The following is a 16048-nucleotide window of genomic DNA, read 5'->3' on the forward strand; positions in this document are numbered from 1 at the left end:
CCACCTCTGAAGACAATGATGGCCCGCCCTGCGAAGTCTCTGTGCTCCAGACCGAAATCAGCGAGCCCACGGTCGGGCAGCCGGTCCTGCTGCCTGTGGGCCATCCGCCTGGGTCCCGAGGCCCACCGGGCTTCTTCAGCCACGGCCCCCAACCTCGTGCTTGCGAGGTGCCTCTGATGGGGGCTCAGGCCCGCGCTGCATCTGGTGTGTCCTTCTGCGTTCAGGGGGCTTGGCCCGAGAAGACATCCTTCTGCGCCCAGGTCCAGCGCACGGTGGATAGTGGCCAGGGTAGCTTCAAAACGGAGGTCTCTACCCAGGCAGTCCACTTTGGGACCGTAGGCGAGACTGTCACCCTGCACATCCGCCCAGATGGGAGCGAAGCCCCCGCACCTTCCCAGAGCTGAAGTCACGGACATCGGGAGCTTGGGCTGGGGACAAGGGACGCAATGCAGCACTCTAGGAAGTGCAGAACTGGACGCCCAAACTCTGCGGTCTGAGCCAGCCCCGTCCTCACAGGCAGCCACCATGCATGTTCCTGTCCCATCCGCCACATCATTCCATAGGACAGCAGGGAGAGGACTTGGCCTGGGGGTAGTAGACCCTGCTTTGTCCCAGCACTGGGCCCTGGAAGCCCCTAGACTCCCTTAATATGCTGGGCCCAGCAGAGGCTCAGAAGCCAGCACCTTCCCCTTTTCCAGAGTGAGGATGGACATGACCCACCCTGGCACTTCCTACCTCACAGGCCTTGGCTTTTGGATGGATGCGCAAGGGCCCGCAAGCTCTGAACATGCAGGCTTGCAGTCCCGTATGGGGCCTGGCACCTGCAGGAGAGGGCTGGGTGGCTTGGTGGGTCCACACGGCCCACTCTTCCTGGGCCATGACCCTCCTCCAGTCTGTAAGGAGCCCCACAGGCCAAGCTGGCAGGGGGTGGGTGTTCTTACAGATGAACATTTCTGGGTCTCCAGGACCTGAGTTTGACCCCAGTTCCTGCAACCCCTCCCTGCCGGGGTGGACATGAGGGTGTGCAGGGGAAGGGGCTGGTGAAGAAGCACCCACCACTTGACATTGAATAAACTGGTGATGTCCACTGCTCTCCGCGCTCTTCCTTCTCGGTTCCCAGCCCAGATGCCCCACCCCATCTGCTCTGGCAGACAGGGACTATCAAGACAGGCAGGGAGACCAGGCCACTGTTTCTGCATCATGTGGCTGGGTCCCACGGGGTTGGACTCTGGGACCAAAGGGCTCTCTCAGATCAGCCCCCAGTACCCTTACCTGCCTTTTATCCATGCCTCTCAGGTGGGATGGGACAGCCTCACCCACACATGACTGTTCCTCCCTCATCCCAATGTGACCCCGGGGCTCTGCAAGGTGGGTCTACAAGGGCACCCAGTGAGGAAGAGGCAGACATCTCTCCCCAGGGTGTGTAGAGATTCTAGTCCAGATTGCACCTCAGGACTCACCACAGGGCTACATGGGGTGACCAGCACAGCTCAGCCCATCATGGTCATTCACAGCTTCCAACAGGCCCTCTAGCCCTTCTGCACAACAGGCCACCATCACCTGCGCTCGCCTCTTCTTGCCCCAACATCACCAGACATGGAGAGCCTTGGAGCCCAAGCCTTGTCCCCAGAGGACCCTGGCAGGCCCCAAGACTAGTGCTGGCACCCAGTGTGTAGCTAACCCTGAGGTCCTGCTGACCTCCTTGCAGTTGGAGAGGAGGGAATGTCCCAGAATAGAGGACGAGGGTGATGGCGATGGAACCTGGAGAAAGACACATGAGCCCAAACAGTGGGGCATCAGGAGCAGGAGAGGACTCGGGGTGGGTCTTAAAGAGCCTAGCTTCTGCTCGACACCAGGTGCAGAGTGTGTGGCAGGTGTGGCTGGAGGCCCGCCACTGAGCCCAGGGGCAGCACTCAAGACCAGGGAGGCCGAGTAAGGGATGCAGCCGAGGGAGGCAGTGTATGGAGGGCAGAGTGGGGATTGTGCAGGGCATGGGCAAGGGCTGGCTCTGAGAGATGGACCAGGAAAGGCCCCAGTGGCTTCTGCCCAGTGGCACCACACCCCACTCTCCCGGGCCTTTGCTTCTGCAGCATGGGGCCGCATCTCACTGTGTCCCCCCTGGGTGGTACAGCAAGCCCCCGGGTTCTCCAGTTGATCTTCAGGGGACCCACTTCAGGGAAGGGTGGCATGCACGTGAGCTGTTCACTGTAGGAGCAGACAGCTCCCCCTGGTACCTGAGCACCAGTCTGGGCCGCAGGGTACCAAGAAAGCCAAGCATTGTTCTCACTGGGTGCTGCAGCTGTGGCTGGGCACATGGTGTGCAGGTCACTGTCCAGGGTGTCATAAAAGAACACCGCTATCCAGGATGTCACTTGCCTGCAGGACTGGTCTCCTACACTCTCTCCAAGGCCTCTGCTCCAGCCAGCCCCCCTAAGCCCATGAGATGGTGGGTGGGCATGGCGGAGTGGGAGGGCAGGATCCAGGCATTCTTGAGGGACTGTGAGCGTGCCCCAAAAGGTCTCTAGGTGAGTCAGTCCCCCTGCTTCCTCCCTCCAGGCTAACCAGGCTTCTTCCCACAGGGGCCGCTATCCCAGCCTCAGCCTCCCTGGAGGACTCTGTCTGCCTGGAGGATTCTCTCCGAGCTTCCCTAGAGAGAGCTGACCAGGAGATCCAGGCAGTCCTGCAGAGACTGGGAGGCTCTGAGGCTCCAGGCTCTTCTGCTGGGGACCAAGGCCCGGGCAGTGCCCTGCTCACAGCCCCCACACTCGGAGGGGCTCCTGCTCTGCGAGAGGCCAGCCTCCCACCCCATCTCCTCTCAGGCACAGGAGACACAGATGCACCTGGTGAGGCCCTGCTCCCCTGCCCTCGGCTTCTCCCCTCCTTACTGAGTGACTTGCTTCCTGAGGGGGCCGTCCTATGGGCAAGAGAGGCACAAACCCCAGGAACCCAGATTCAGAACCCTGGAGCACCAGGTGCTGAGGGCCCTGGGTGCCCCTCACTTGGCCTCAGTTTCCCCATCTGCAAAGCGAGGTACCTGGGCAGGGTCTTGAGGTTCATCCATCCAGAACATCTGCCCCAGGGATGCAGGCCTCCCTGTGGACCAAGGAGCCCTAGTGGGTAATGAGTAGACAGCTCAAATAGAGGTTCTACAGGACCTCATATTCTTGCCTCTGCCCTTTGTGCCTGGGTAAATCTTCTGCTAGGGAGTATTTTAGGGGAGTCCCCCCACCCAAGCCTATAAGGAAACGGAGGCCCCAAATGGGAACCATCGTGACCTACGACTGGAGACACTGAGGTGTGAATATGGCAGGTGCTGTGTGTAATTCAGCCTGCCCTGGTGGCCCAGGGTCCCTGTCATCAGTCTTGAAAGATGTTATCATGACCGATAACTCACCCCTCCATCCCCAGACCTGACAAAGGCCCATGTCCCCTTTCACCTCACGTCTAGTCTGTGAGCAGTGCTTCTGTTCTTTCTGGCTGCTCGGTTCAGTGAGTGTGTCCTCGGCTCTGTCTTGTTGTCTCTGTGATGTCCCACCCCACAGGCCACAGGATGGCCAGCCAGGCTCTGAAGGCAGAGCCAGCGAATCCTGCAAAGGCCAGGCGAGGCTCCTTGTGCCACCCCCAGCCCCTGGTCCTGCACGTGCCCATTGCTCATTCGATCATCAGAGACCTGGGACCTCTGGGTGCCCTAGGTCTTGGTGGCTCACCTCCCCAGGCAGAGGGTAGAGCCACCAGCCCACTCAATGTGCATCTGGAGGGCAGGCTCTCTGAAGCCCTCTCCTGGCCAGTCAGAGCCCTGCAGCAGGGACATTAGGACTCCACACTACTAGGGGAAGCCTGATATCAGCGATATCCTATCGTCGCCTCAGAACCCAGTGTCTGTAGAGACCACCAAGTGACTCTGTGCTCAGTCTGAGGTGGTGCATACTCACCTTCTCTGACCCATGCCCCCCCCCAGTCCCACCAAGGCTATGCCTCACTCAGCTTCTTGTGCCCCACCAGCCAAGACCCTCAGTGAGCCTCAGGCGGCAGCCCAGCCCCTCCCCGGGGCAGGCCTGGAGCAGGAGACAGTGGCAGCCACCAGAGCCCAGGAACGGACCGTCCCCATTCGGTAACCACCCCACTCCCAGAGTGCAGGTGGGCCATGCAGTGGGGCAGCACACAGTGTGGCCTCCTGTCTCTGAGCGCACATGCTGTGGGCGAGGCAGGGCCCACGCAACCTTGCCCACAGGGCTCTGCTCCTCGGGCTCCTGCCCCAAGCCTGGAGGCAGTGCTGGGAGGAAATGCTGCCTTCTTGGGTGAGTGGGCTGCTTGGGGGACCCCTTCTCCCTGGGCACAGAGGACTCACACATCCCACTCTTGTGACCACAGGGTTGAGGGTCCCACCTGGCCAGGGGCCGGAGAGCTGCTCTTGGATACCCACAGCCACATATTCACAGAGACCATCCACAGGACCTATGTGCACCAGACCAGCGACACTGGTGTCCCAAGTACGTGGACAGGCGGGCCCACGGGGGTGAGCCCGTGCTTGAGCCCACACTGAGATCTTTACACAGAGGGGTCTTCCTGGCGCTCCAGTGAGTCTCAGCCTGAGACCTTCCCACAATGGTCTGGGGTTCACAGAGGTCCCCGGTGCCGGGCCCACCACTGGGGTGGCTGGAGAGCTCAGCAGTGGCCAGGAGACCACAGACCACTTGACCACATACAACCTGGAGCCGTTTTCCTGACAACCCCGAGCCAGCATGTTCTGTGTACACAGGCCGGACTATCCTCCTGATCCTGGACTAGCATAGGCCATTAAAGCAGAAAAGACAGTGGTTAGATGGAAGGAAGAACTTTCTGATTGTCAGAGGTCTCAGCACAGTCAGGAGGGATAATTGTGCATGTGGGAAGCCAACAGGCCTCAGTTGAGTAGAATGTATCTCAGGGCTGCACTGGCCCCTGGGGGCTCTGGGAGACCCTGTTGTATGTCCAGCCCGTGGTTGCCTAGTGAGTCTGTGCTCCGGGTGGGCTGTGGTGGGCACCCAGAGCCTTGGGATGACAGGCTCCCTCTCCGCCCAGGGCCCCCCTCCATGCAGGTCACCATTGAGGACGTGCAAGTGCTGAGGGGTGGCACGGCTCAGTTTCAGGCCATCATTGAAGGCACCCCCCAGCCCACGGTGACCTGGTTAAAGGTAAGGGAGGAGTTCTTAGGCTCTGGGGGCTCTGGGACAGGCAGCGCTGGGCACACAGTAGGCATTGGGAGCGCCTCTTAGGTGAGGCCAGGGTGCCTGGGGTCTCCGGGGTAGGTTGTTGGCTACTCTGACTCCTGAGCCTGCAGGACAACGCCCGGCTGGAGGACAGCACCCGGCTCAGCCAGCAGCAGGACGGGACCGTGTATTCCCTGGTACTGCGGGATGTGGCCCAGCATGATGCTGGCGTCTACACCTGCCTGGCTCGCAATGCCAGCGGCGAGGTGCTATGCAAGGCAGAACTACTGGTCATTGGGGGTGAGTCGTACCCGCTGTCTGGGGAGAACTCTGGCGTGTGGGTGGTTAGGGGCAGAGTTGGGCAGCAGGGACCTGGCCTTCGTGTCTGCCCCCACGGACGGTCCCCTTGCCTGGCCTATAGGCGAAAGCGAACCAGACTCGGAGAGGCAGGGTGGCCGGAGAAAGCTGCACTCTTTCTACGAGGTCCAGGAGGAGATCGGCAGGTGTGGCCCAGCCCCACCCTGCCCCGCCCCCAGGTGGGATGGGCGAGGGCTGACCTGGCTGTCAAGCACAGGCTTCACCAGGAGCTCCCTCCACTCAGGGGCGTGTTTGGCTTCGTGAAGAGAGTGCAGCACAAGGGCAACAAGATGCTCTGTGCAGCCAAGTTCATCCCCCTGCGGAGCAAGACACGGGCCCAGGCCTATCAGGAGCGGGACCTCCTTGCTACCATGAGCCATCCACTTGTCACCAAGCTGCTGGATCAGTTCGAGACCCGAAAGACCCTGATCCTGGTCATGGAGCTGTATCCTGCTCTTGGATCCTGGGGGGTGGGGGACGGGTGTGTAGGGAGAGGCAGGGTACCACAAGGCCAACAAAGGGTTTCAGCTGTAGCTGTCCAGGCCTCTCAAGCCCTGGCCTGGGGCTGTGGTGATGGCAGGAAGCCCACTACCCCTGAATCTTACCATTAGGCACCACTTCCCATAGCCTGAGATCCCTGTGGGCCAAGAGTCAGGCGGGGATAGGTAGGGTGGCTCTGCTCCAGTTCACTGCTGTCCCCTACTGGTGTTCTGCCAACGGCTGGCTGGGAGGGTCCATGCTTGTTTTCAGTCCCTCCTGGTGGGGTTGGCGACCAGGCTGGGCTCCCTCTCCACCTGGCCTCTCCAATGCTCCCCAGTATGGCAGCCCCTCTCTGAGGACCTGCATTCCACGCAGAGCCAGGAGCAGACACTGCAGACGCCTAGGCCCAGGGAGCTTGTGCTGGGTGTTTTCCCTCCTTTAGTCTCTGCCCCAGTGCCCGGAAGGGGGCACATACACCCTCACTCGCAACGTCCCAACCAAAGGTTTGCCAAGCTTGCTGGGGCTCTGTGAGGGTCTCTGAGCATCAGATGAGCTCACCAACCTGTCAGCTGCTAGTCCCCACCTGGCCTCCCTGAGAGCATCCTCTGCCCAAGAGGTAGCACTGAGCTACCTTCCACTGCCATGTGTCCCTGGTTTGGCCTGCAACCCTCCCCTCCTTCAGGCTGGGTGCTCCCTGAGGTCCCACGGAGCCTCCCTCCCGCCTCCTCATTCCCTGAGCTCCTGAGCAGAGCCCCCTTTACCCCATCTTCAGTCCCATAGGCTCGCAGGCCAGACTTGCCGTGGTGACTCAAGTGTCTTGGGTCCGGGTCCAAACCCCCCCCCTCCCAGTTCTCCTTGACTGGGCCCAGGTGTTCATCAGAGGAGCTGCTGGACCGCCTGTTCAAGAAGAGCGTGGTGACAGAGGCTGAGGTGACCCGCCTGTCCCTATCAACACAGACCTGTGTACCCACCCTCCCCTGGCCACAGCCACGGCAGGGCACTCTCCAGCTCCAAGACCTTCTATGGCTCCACAGGGCTTGAGAAACAGGCCCCTCCCTGCTGCCCTTGCTTGGCTTGGGCTGCTCCTTCTGAGAATACGCACAAGCTCGCCCTGTCCCTGAGCCCGCTCCACTCCTTTCCGGCCTCAGTGCCCACTAGAGCCTGGCATACAAGGTCCAGGACGGCCTCCTATGTAAATTGCCCAATAGGATTTGTTCTTGGCTCTGAGTCCTGGAGGACAGCGAGGGTGGGAGTGGGCAGTCATTTAATGTGGGAGGAGCCTCAGGGCGGAGCAGGGCTGGGAGTGCAGTGGGAGGAGGGAAGGGGCTGGCGAGGCAGGTTCTCACCTGGGCTTGGGCTCTCCCACAGGTGAAAATCTACATACAGCAGCTGGTGGAGGGGCTGCAGTACCTGCACACGCACGGCATCCTCCACCTGGACATAAAGGTGCTTGGCACAGGTGCCCCCTCCAGCTTTCCTGACAAGCTCACTCCCCTCCAGGGTGGGGGGGGGGTGTCACTGCCCTTAAACAGCCCCAGCAGGTGGGGTGTGGCTCTGACCAAGCCTAGCTCTCCCCAGATGGCATGACATCAGCCCCTGGACTCTTATCACCCCCATGGGGCCTCACAGGCCCTGGGTGATGCCCTTCGGATCCCAGGTGCACTCTTGCAGGCCTGGACCTTCACTTATGAACACCCCCCCCCCAACTCTGCCGACAGCCTGCCAACATTCTGATGGTGCACCCTGCTCGGGAAGACATCAAAATTTGTGACTTTGGCTTTGCCCAAAAAATCACCCCGTCAGAGCCACAGTACAGCAAGTACGGCTCCCCAGAGTTTGTGCCCCCTGAGGTCATCGAGCAGACCCCTGTGAGCGAGGGTTCTGACATCTGGTGAGTGGATCCTAGGCTGGACAGACCTTCCACCCCCAAGGACCGGAGGCTCTCACTATCACCCACACCCTGCCCACCTCCTCCCCCATCACACATACCACATGCAGACACACACATATACATATATACACACACATGCACATAAACATGCACGCAGTCATCCCTCAGGTCCACAGCTCCCACTCTTCCCGCATCCCCCTCCCCTGCCCCCCGCCTTGTCTGCAGTCCAGGCCTGAAAACTCAATTTGTGGTTTTGTTGCCCACAGGCCCATGGGAGTCATCTCTTACCTCAGGTAAGCAGCTCTGGTGCCACTCCACGTCTTTCAAAAGCTGAGCCTAGTCCGTCCCCACCAGCCACCCTGCAGCCAGGCCCAAGCAGAAAGCCCAGCTTCCCAGATTGGTGGCCTGAGCCGAGAGCTGGCCGCTATCTTGGGCACAGGTAGTCATGCCAGCTCTGATAAGGAGTTCTTGCTCAGGCTTTCTCACATGCACCCTGTGATCAGGCACAGCTCCGCAAGGTCACAGGGTAGAAAACACTGTGCAGTGCTTTCCCCCAAAGGATTCTGGGGTGGCTCCGCCCAAAGTCATTCCTAACAGTTCTGGCTCTGAGGAACTCTGGCAGTGTAGGCTGAGTCCGGATCCCCACCCCAGACTGAGCCCTGAGCCTCACCCCAGGCTGAGCCTTGCTCCCTGTATGAAGGAGCACCTACAACCCTCTGCATAAGTGGAGACACTTGCTAAGTAAGAATGTTGCTAACAGTTCAAGCCCAGTCTGGGCTGAGACACCCAGCTCCCAACATCTCTGTCTGAGACAGCCCATTCTTCCTGGCCATGAAATGGTTCCCGGAGGACCCCAGAGTCCAGGGTACCTAAGGGCCAGAGCCCCTTTCTGGTTTTCAGCCTGACCTGCTCATCCCCATTTGCCGGGGAAAGTGACCGGGCAACGCTGCTGAACGTGCAGGAGGGGCGGATATCCTGGAGCAGTCCCGTGACTGCCCACCTCAGTGAGGACGCCAAGGACTTCATCAGGGCTGCCCTGCAGAGGGCCCCGGAGTGAGTGCCCTGGCCTGCCCCCCTCCACCTGGCGTCCTGCTCAGTCCTGCCTTGGGACTGGCCTCCCCCCTGCTCTGATCTGGGCCCCCTGCCTGCCTCTCATCCTAGGGCCCGGCCCAGTGCCTCCCAGTGCCTCACCCACCCTTGGTTCCTGGTGAGTAGACTGAGCCAGGCCTGGCCAATAAATAGTGCCCCATGGTGCTAGGAGGGAAACTGAGGTCACGGGAGGCTGGGGTCGTGCTTGGGGTGTGTTCGCCACAGAATTGTGGCTGGTGGCTAGAGGACTTGTCTGCAGTGGATTGGGGTGAGGACTGCTGAGATGGCCTCAGTGCTCCATGTTCCCCAGCCCTAGCATGACTGGATCATAGCGTCCCCTCAGCCTTCCTTCTCCATGACCCACCACTGGGACTAACTTGGAAGCACTCATCAGGGAAGGGACGAGGCCATAACCTCTGATCGGCCTCATCCCCCTGCATGGGACCCCCTGCCCCGGCTGGGCTTCCATCCAGGGAGGTGTTCTGACCAGGACTCTAGGGCTCAGTGCCCGCAGCTGGGCCCAGGGTTCCTCCTGGCCTCAGCCCCTCTTTCCCATGCCTGCAGAAGTCCATGCCCGCGGAGGAGGCCCACTTCATCAGCACCAAGCAGCTCAAGTTCCTGCTGGCCCGGAGCCGCTGGCAGGTGGGCGGTGCTGGCTGCCATGCTGGGGAGAGTGGGGGGCTGCATGAGGAGACCCGGGCCTGAGCAGGATCCCACTTCCCGACTGCTGCGCTGGGGCTCTCTGTTCGGCACTGGGTCAAGAGCACATTGTCAGGGATCCCCTCATACACACACACACACACACACACACACACACACAGGACATAGGGTGGGGCCAGTGCACTTGGAAGAGGAGGAAGGGGCCAGGTGGAGGCCTGAGCTTGACACGTGCCCTCTGGCTCCCCAGCGCTCTCTGATGAGCTACAAATCCATTCTGGTGATGCGATCCATCCCGGAGCTGCTCCAGGGCCCACCGGACAGCCCATCCCTCGGGGTGTCCCGGCACCTCCTCCGGGATGCCAGTGGATCCTCCAGCAGCTCCTCCTCGGACAACGAGATTGCCCCATACGCCCGGGCCAAGTCGCTGCCGCCCTCCCCTGTGTCCCACTCTCCACTGCTGCACCCCAGGGGCTTCCTAAGGCCCTCTGCCAGCCTGCCTGAGGAGGCCGAGGTCTGCGTGGCCCCGCCAGCCCCCTTCCTGTCTGCAGAAGCCCCGGTGGCACCGGCGGCTGCTGCGGGGGCCCAAGGCTGCGTGCCCCGCCAGAGCGTCATCCGGAGCCTGTTCTACCAGCAGGCGGGGGAAGGCTCTGAGCGGGGGAGCCCAGCCTCGCCCTCTGTCTCCAGCAGCAGGAAGCACCTGGTGCGGGCCCGGCGGCACCTGCTGAAGGGTGGCTACATCGCCGGAGTGCTGCCTGGCCTGCGGGAGCCCTTGATGGAGCACCGCGCGCTGGAGGAGGAGGCCGCGCGGGAGGAGCAGGCTGCCCTCATGACCAAGGCTCCCTCCTTTGAGACAGCCCTGCGGTTGCCCAGCTCAACAGCCCGTGTGGTCCCGGGCCGCAGCCGCTCCCTGGATCAGGACAGGCTGCGCACCAACAGCCCCTTCCCTGAGGAACAGGGCACATTACTGGAGGAGGCCAGTGTTGGGGGTCAGAGTCCCCATCCAACGCCCTGGGGGCCCGGGACGCCCTCAGGGGACAGCTCTGTGCTGGATCCAAGTCACTTGCTGCTCAGGGAACCCACGACGCCAGCCTCTCTGCACCCCGAGGCCTGGGCTCCAGGCACCAAGGCCCCTGCCCAGGCAACCCCAGAAACAGCCCCAGGCCCTGAGGAGGGGTCCTCGCAGGGCTTGAGACCATTTCCATCGACAGACGGTGACACAGGTTCCAAGGTTCCCCGGGACAGCTCCCAGAAGCAGCCTGCCTCTTCTTTTCACCGTGACTGGGGCTCTGCCCCGCAGGAGGGTTGTGGCCCCCCTGCCACTGCGGCTGCCCCACACCTTCCCTCCTTCCCTCCAGGATCCAGCACAGAGGACTCGCTGGCACCCAGAAGCCCCTTCCTCTCCTCCTCCTCCTCAGCCCCAGTTCCCTCCATGCCAGGCCCTAAGGAAGGAGTAGAGCCCAGCCCCTCTGGTTCCAGAGGGCAGGATCTGTCTCCCCAGGAAGCCGAGCTTCCCTCCCCAGCAGGCACAGAGCCTGAGGCCTCGTTGGATGCTGAGGACACGTCCCCGGAGACTCCTAGGCCTCAGGAACAGGCGACCACTCGGAAGTTCTCCATGGGATACCGTGGGGGCTATGCGGGGGTGGCAGGCTATGGCACTTTCGCCTTTGGTGGGGATGCGGGTGGCATGCTAGGGCAGGGCCCCCTGTGGGCCAGGGTGGCCTGGGCCCAATCCCAGTCCTCAGAGGATCAGGAAGAATCAGTGGCCGAGAGCCCCCTGCCCCCAGCTGATGCAGCCCCTGAGCCTGAAGGGACCAGGTCTTCCCTGAGGGTCTCCCCAGAGTTTACCACGTCATGGGAAGACTTTGGCCAAGGCTCTCAGGTCTCCCTAGTGCAGATCCAGGACCTCTCGGGCGATGCGGAGGCGGCTGACAGGCTGTCCCTGGACATCTCGGAGATAGAACCAGCCTATCTCAATCTCTCCAGACTGTACGACATCAAGTACCTCCCCTTCGAGTTCATGATCTTCAGGAAGGTCCCCAAGCCTCCGGTGGAACAGAAGCCGCCATCCACTCCAACCGAGGCCCCAGAGGAGCTGGAAGAGCTCCCAGGAGCAGAGTGGCCTTGGCTGAGCGAGCTTGGCTCCCCTGCCAGCCTGGCCCCCCGCCCTCGAGTTGGCCTGCAGATCACGGAGGAGGAGCCAGATGGCATGGAGGCCCTGCTGGCCGAGGCTGGCCTGGGCCGGAAGCGGAAGGCATCGCCCTCCTCCAGAGGCCTCTTCCAGCTCTCAGGCGGGTGCTTGCCCCTGGAGGAGCCTGCAGAGCACAGCCTGCGCAAGAGGGTGAAGGCGTCGGTCGCCCACATCTCCCGGATCCTGACAGGCAGGATGGAAGGTGACTCTCCTCCTGTCCCCCTGCCACCTTTTCTGGGCATACCCAAGTGCCCCTAACATCCTACCCTTAGGGGTCACCATGACCTCTCACTCCACCCCCCCACCATGATAACAGATCAGGACCCGGCTCAGCACCATCAGGAAGCCCCCTGTGGGCTTTGGACCTGCAGTGGGGTCTCTGTGCAGTCCTGATTTCCCGTGCCCCCATGGCCCCACGCTGGACATCTCTGATTCATTCCCACAGGGATCCCCAGCCCGGGGTGGACCCCGATGGTCAGGCATGGAGGGGAGAGGGATCAGCAGCAGCAAACTTAGCTCCAGGTTTCAACACAACCAGTCCCCAGAGCTCGGCAGTGCAGTGTGAGGCAGCTCGTGCCACACAAAGAAGCCGTGGCCTCCTGGGCCTTGGCTTTTGTGAACCCGCCCCCCCCCCTTCTCTCTGCAGACCCAGAGAGGGAGGGTCTCTCGAATAAGAAGTCAGGTCTGGCTTCCTTCCGGCGGAAGGGCAAGGACCGAGGTGAGTCCTTGGGTCTCAAGAGGAGACCTCCTTTCAAGATCTGGTGGGTGGCATGGTGTGTGTGGGGGGACAGAAGCAGTGGTCTCTGCCCTCCACGGCACCCCCATCGGTTAGACAAGGTTACAGCCCCGGGCTAGACCCAGGCCAGCGGCCCCAGCCCCGTGGGCCTCAGGAACCACAATATAGAGAGCTGGGCAGTCAGCCTGGCTCCCTGGAGTTAGCGGAGGGGCAAGAGGTGAATCCTGGATGAGCCAGGAGGGGGCAGGCTCCCCACTGCACTCCCGCCTCTGAGGCCACTCTCCCTGGGGAGGACATCTCCTTAAACTCCATCTTCTCACTCTCCCTTTCAGCCCCATCATTCCTAAAGGAACTCTCTGATGAGACTGTGGTCCTTGGCCAGTCGGTGACACTCGCCTGCCAGGTGTCAGCCCAGCCCGCAGGGCAGGCCACCTGGAGTAAAGGTAACCCACCCTCCAGACTCTGTCAGTCAGAGCAAAGCCAGTTCCACACGGAGCCTGGGCCCACTGGGACAGCAGGGATCTGGTTAGACCTCGGTCCCATCTTGGGGCCACATGGCTGGGTGTGTGGTGCTGGTGCTGGTGGAGTAGCCGCCCTGTGCCCGTGCTGATTTGTCCTTCGGCAGACGGGGTGCCCCTGGAGAGCAGCAGCCGACTCCTCATCTCCTCCACGCTCAAACACTTCCAGCTCTTGACCATCCTGGTGGTGAGCGCCGAGGACCTGGGCACGTACACCTGCATTGTGCGCAACGCACTGGGTTCGGCGGCCACCACGGGCGTGCTCCGCAGGGCAGGTAGGAGTGCCACACAGCTCAGCTCTTGGCAGGGAGGGGGTGGCCAGCCATGCCACTGCCTCCTCCTTGAAGCCTCTGCCTGGGCCAGGGACCTGGTCTCTGGTCTCAAGCTGGCTCTTACACGGACTAGGGCCGGAAACCATGGGCCCCCGTGTGGTGACCCTGGACATCCTCCAGGTGTGTGGCCTGGGATGTCTCTGTCCGGTGACCCCAATGGGGAGGAGGAATGAGCCTTCTCCCTGATCTTCTCTTGCCCAGCTTCACATTCCACATGAGCCACTTAAAAACCACACAGCCAGGCGAGGGAGGTGAAGAAACTGAGGACAGGGACATGGACCTTGGGAGCAAGAGACCTAATGGGAAGGGGGAAGAAGTGTCCAGAGGGGCTGCACGGAGCTCTCCATGGACCCCAAGCTGGTCTGTGGCAGAAGCTGTGTGTTCGGCAGAGGGAGCAGGGAGAGGGGAGTCACAGAGGAGGGGACGTCAGTCAGAGAGGAGACACCGAAAAGAGAGGAGGCAGGAGGGAGCTAGGACTGGTTCCAAGAAACCACCACGGGCAAAGCCTCTCAGTTCATACCACTCTCCCAAGAGAAGGTGCACCCCATGTGGGGGACAGAATTAAACACCCCCAGGCACTTGGGTCCATCTCTCGGTCCCCCAGGCCCGCCAGCAAAGGTGCAGGCAGGCTCATGCACTCTTGGTTGCCCCATCAAAACGGAGGCCCCGATCCCAAGAAGGGTGTGGGAGAGCGAGGACAGGGCAAGGACAACCCTCAGACACCTGGCCCAAGCCTGGCCTTGGCAGGCCTCCCAGCATCCTGTGGACCCCAGCAGAGAGGAGGACCACTCCAGAACACAGCCTGCAGCCAGACCTGGGGAGACACGGGGCCTCTTGGCCAGTCCACACTGTAGCAGGACCCCCAAATGACCAGGGCCAGGGAAGGGTGGGCTCTGAGCCTGGGCAGTAGCAGCGGGAGGTTGTGGGGCGGAAGGGGGAGATGCAGCAGCCGGCAGGCAGCCACTTGGGGCCATTATGGTTTCTGAGCTGCTGCCTGCCCTCCCCCCACAGAGGTCCCCTCGTCCTCCCCACGCCCGGAAATTGGGGAGGTGTATGCGGACGGGGTGCTCCTGGTCTGGAAGCCTGTAGAGACCTGTGGCCCCGTGACCTACATTGTCCAGTGCTGCCTGGAAGGTATCTGCTGGACCATCGTGGGGAGCCCCACCCGGGTTCCAGTGGGGGAGGCCATGGAGGCACCAGGGAGCAGGCCGTCCTCTCCACGCCATCAGTGAGCTGGCCTCTCCCTCCCTCCCGCTGGCCCAGGTGGAAGCTGGAGCACTCTGGCCTCAGACATCTTTGACTGCTGCTACCAAACCAGCAAACTCCCGCGGTCAGGCACCTACGCCTTCCGGACGGCCTGCGTCAGCAAGGCGGGCATGGGCCCCTACAGCAGCCCCTCAGAGCAAGTCCTTCTCGGAGGGCCCTGCCACACCGGTGAGACCCCACCTCGGGCCTCCTCACAGCCCCCTGCCTTCGCCTAGGGCAGAGAGCCCGTCTTAAGTGCCGCATGGACAGCACAGACTGCCCACCCCCTTCTTCTACACCCTGCCCTCCTGAAGGCAAATAGGTCCATCCGAGGGTCTCCACTGAGCCCGGGGAGGGGGGGAGGGGCCTAGGGGCCTGCCTCCCGGGGCTGTGCGGAGGGCTCTGGCTGTCTGCTCCGAATCGTGAATGTTAGTCTCTGCTGTGGATCCGGGAAGGGTGGCTGGCGTGTCTGTTAGCTGTGGTCCCACAGGGGCTGCCCCCATTCTGTAGTGGATCCTGCAAAGTCACCGCCTAGACATGCACCCCCCTCCAGGTTTTTCTGCCTGCTCTTCCCCGCCCCCTTAGGGCTGAGCTCTGACGGGCCCAGAAGGGTGTCCCATGAGTTCAGAGGGGGTCCATGCCCGGGAGGGGAGATGGGAGGAAAGGGGAGGGCCTCCCCTACACCAGCTCCTCTTTCCACAGCCTCTGAGGAGGGGCGCGGCCCCGCACTGCCAGCCCAGCCCCTCTCCAGCACTCAGACTTTCGCCTTCCAGACACAGATCAGGAGGTGCTGAGGCTGTGGACGGGGACAATGCTACGCCGATCCCTCAGACACCCAGCCTGGCCTCCCCCACTCCCCCTCCATAGCCCACCCCACCTGAATGTGACTCAAAGCTTCTCCCCACTGCTTCTCCTGGCCACTAGTCCCACCCCTGGGAGCTTCTGTCACCTCCTTGCTGAGTCCCCGCATTTCCACCTGCTGCCCTGAGTGTGTGGGGGAGGGGCGGAGGGCTAAGGGGGTGGAGGGTTACATGGGGAAGAGCCTTGCCAACCTGGTGGTGCTCCCCCTTGCCCAGGGGCCGCTTCAGTGTGGTGCGGCAGTGCCGGGAGAAGGCCACCGGGAGGGCGTTGGCAGCCAAGATCATTCCCTACCGCATGGAGGACAAGACGGCCGTGCTGGGGGAATACGAGGCCCTCAAGGGCCTGCGCCACCCACACCTGGCGCAGCTGCACGGCGCCTACCTCAGCCCGAGGCACCTGGTGCTCATCCTGGAACTGTGTTCTGGACCAGAGCTGCTCCCCTGCCTGGCAGAGAGGTGAGGCGGCGGCTGCTGCGGGGCCTGGCTGCGCAGCCAGAATCAGG

General features: G+C 62.1%; 1 protein-coding gene across 1 annotated transcript in view; it reads left to right on the forward strand.

The window, feature by feature from the left end:
* The window catches only part of OBSCN (obscurin, cytoskeletal calmodulin and titin-interacting RhoGEF), a 192372-nt gene that overhangs the window by 175097 nt on the left and 1227 nt on the right, over nt 1-16048 (forward strand). The window contains exons 90-111 of the mRNA XM_075542891.1: nt 2643-2848; nt 4020-4111; nt 4372-4490; nt 5062-5174; nt 5321-5489; nt 5611-5692; nt 5791-5991; nt 6896-6956; nt 7395-7472; nt 7745-7917; nt 8184-8210; nt 8818-8970; nt 9079-9124; nt 9571-9648; nt 9914-12056; nt 12501-12572; nt 12923-13033; nt 13216-13383; nt 14452-14574; nt 14704-14874; nt 15388-15472; nt 15762-16001. Of these exons, the coding sequence (XP_075399006.1) occupies nt 2643-2848; nt 4020-4111; nt 4372-4490; nt 5062-5174; nt 5321-5489; nt 5611-5692; nt 5791-5991; nt 6896-6956; nt 7395-7472; nt 7745-7917; nt 8184-8210; nt 8818-8970; nt 9079-9124; nt 9571-9648; nt 9914-12056; nt 12501-12572; nt 12923-13033; nt 13216-13383; nt 14452-14574; nt 14704-14874; nt 15388-15472; nt 15762-16001 (4711 nt within the window). The remainder of the gene's footprint in view (nt 1-2642; nt 2849-4019; nt 4112-4371; nt 4491-5061; nt 5175-5320; nt 5490-5610; nt 5693-5790; nt 5992-6895; nt 6957-7394; nt 7473-7744; nt 7918-8183; nt 8211-8817; nt 8971-9078; nt 9125-9570; nt 9649-9913; nt 12057-12500; nt 12573-12922; nt 13034-13215; nt 13384-14451; nt 14575-14703; nt 14875-15387; nt 15473-15761; nt 16002-16048) is intronic.

The sequence above is a fragment of the Tenrec ecaudatus genome, chromosome 2 (genome assembly GCF_050624435.1).
Source record: "Tenrec ecaudatus isolate mTenEca1 chromosome 2, mTenEca1.hap1, whole genome shotgun sequence".
NCBI lineage: Eukaryota > Metazoa > Chordata > Mammalia > Afrosoricida > Tenrecidae > Tenrec > Tenrec ecaudatus.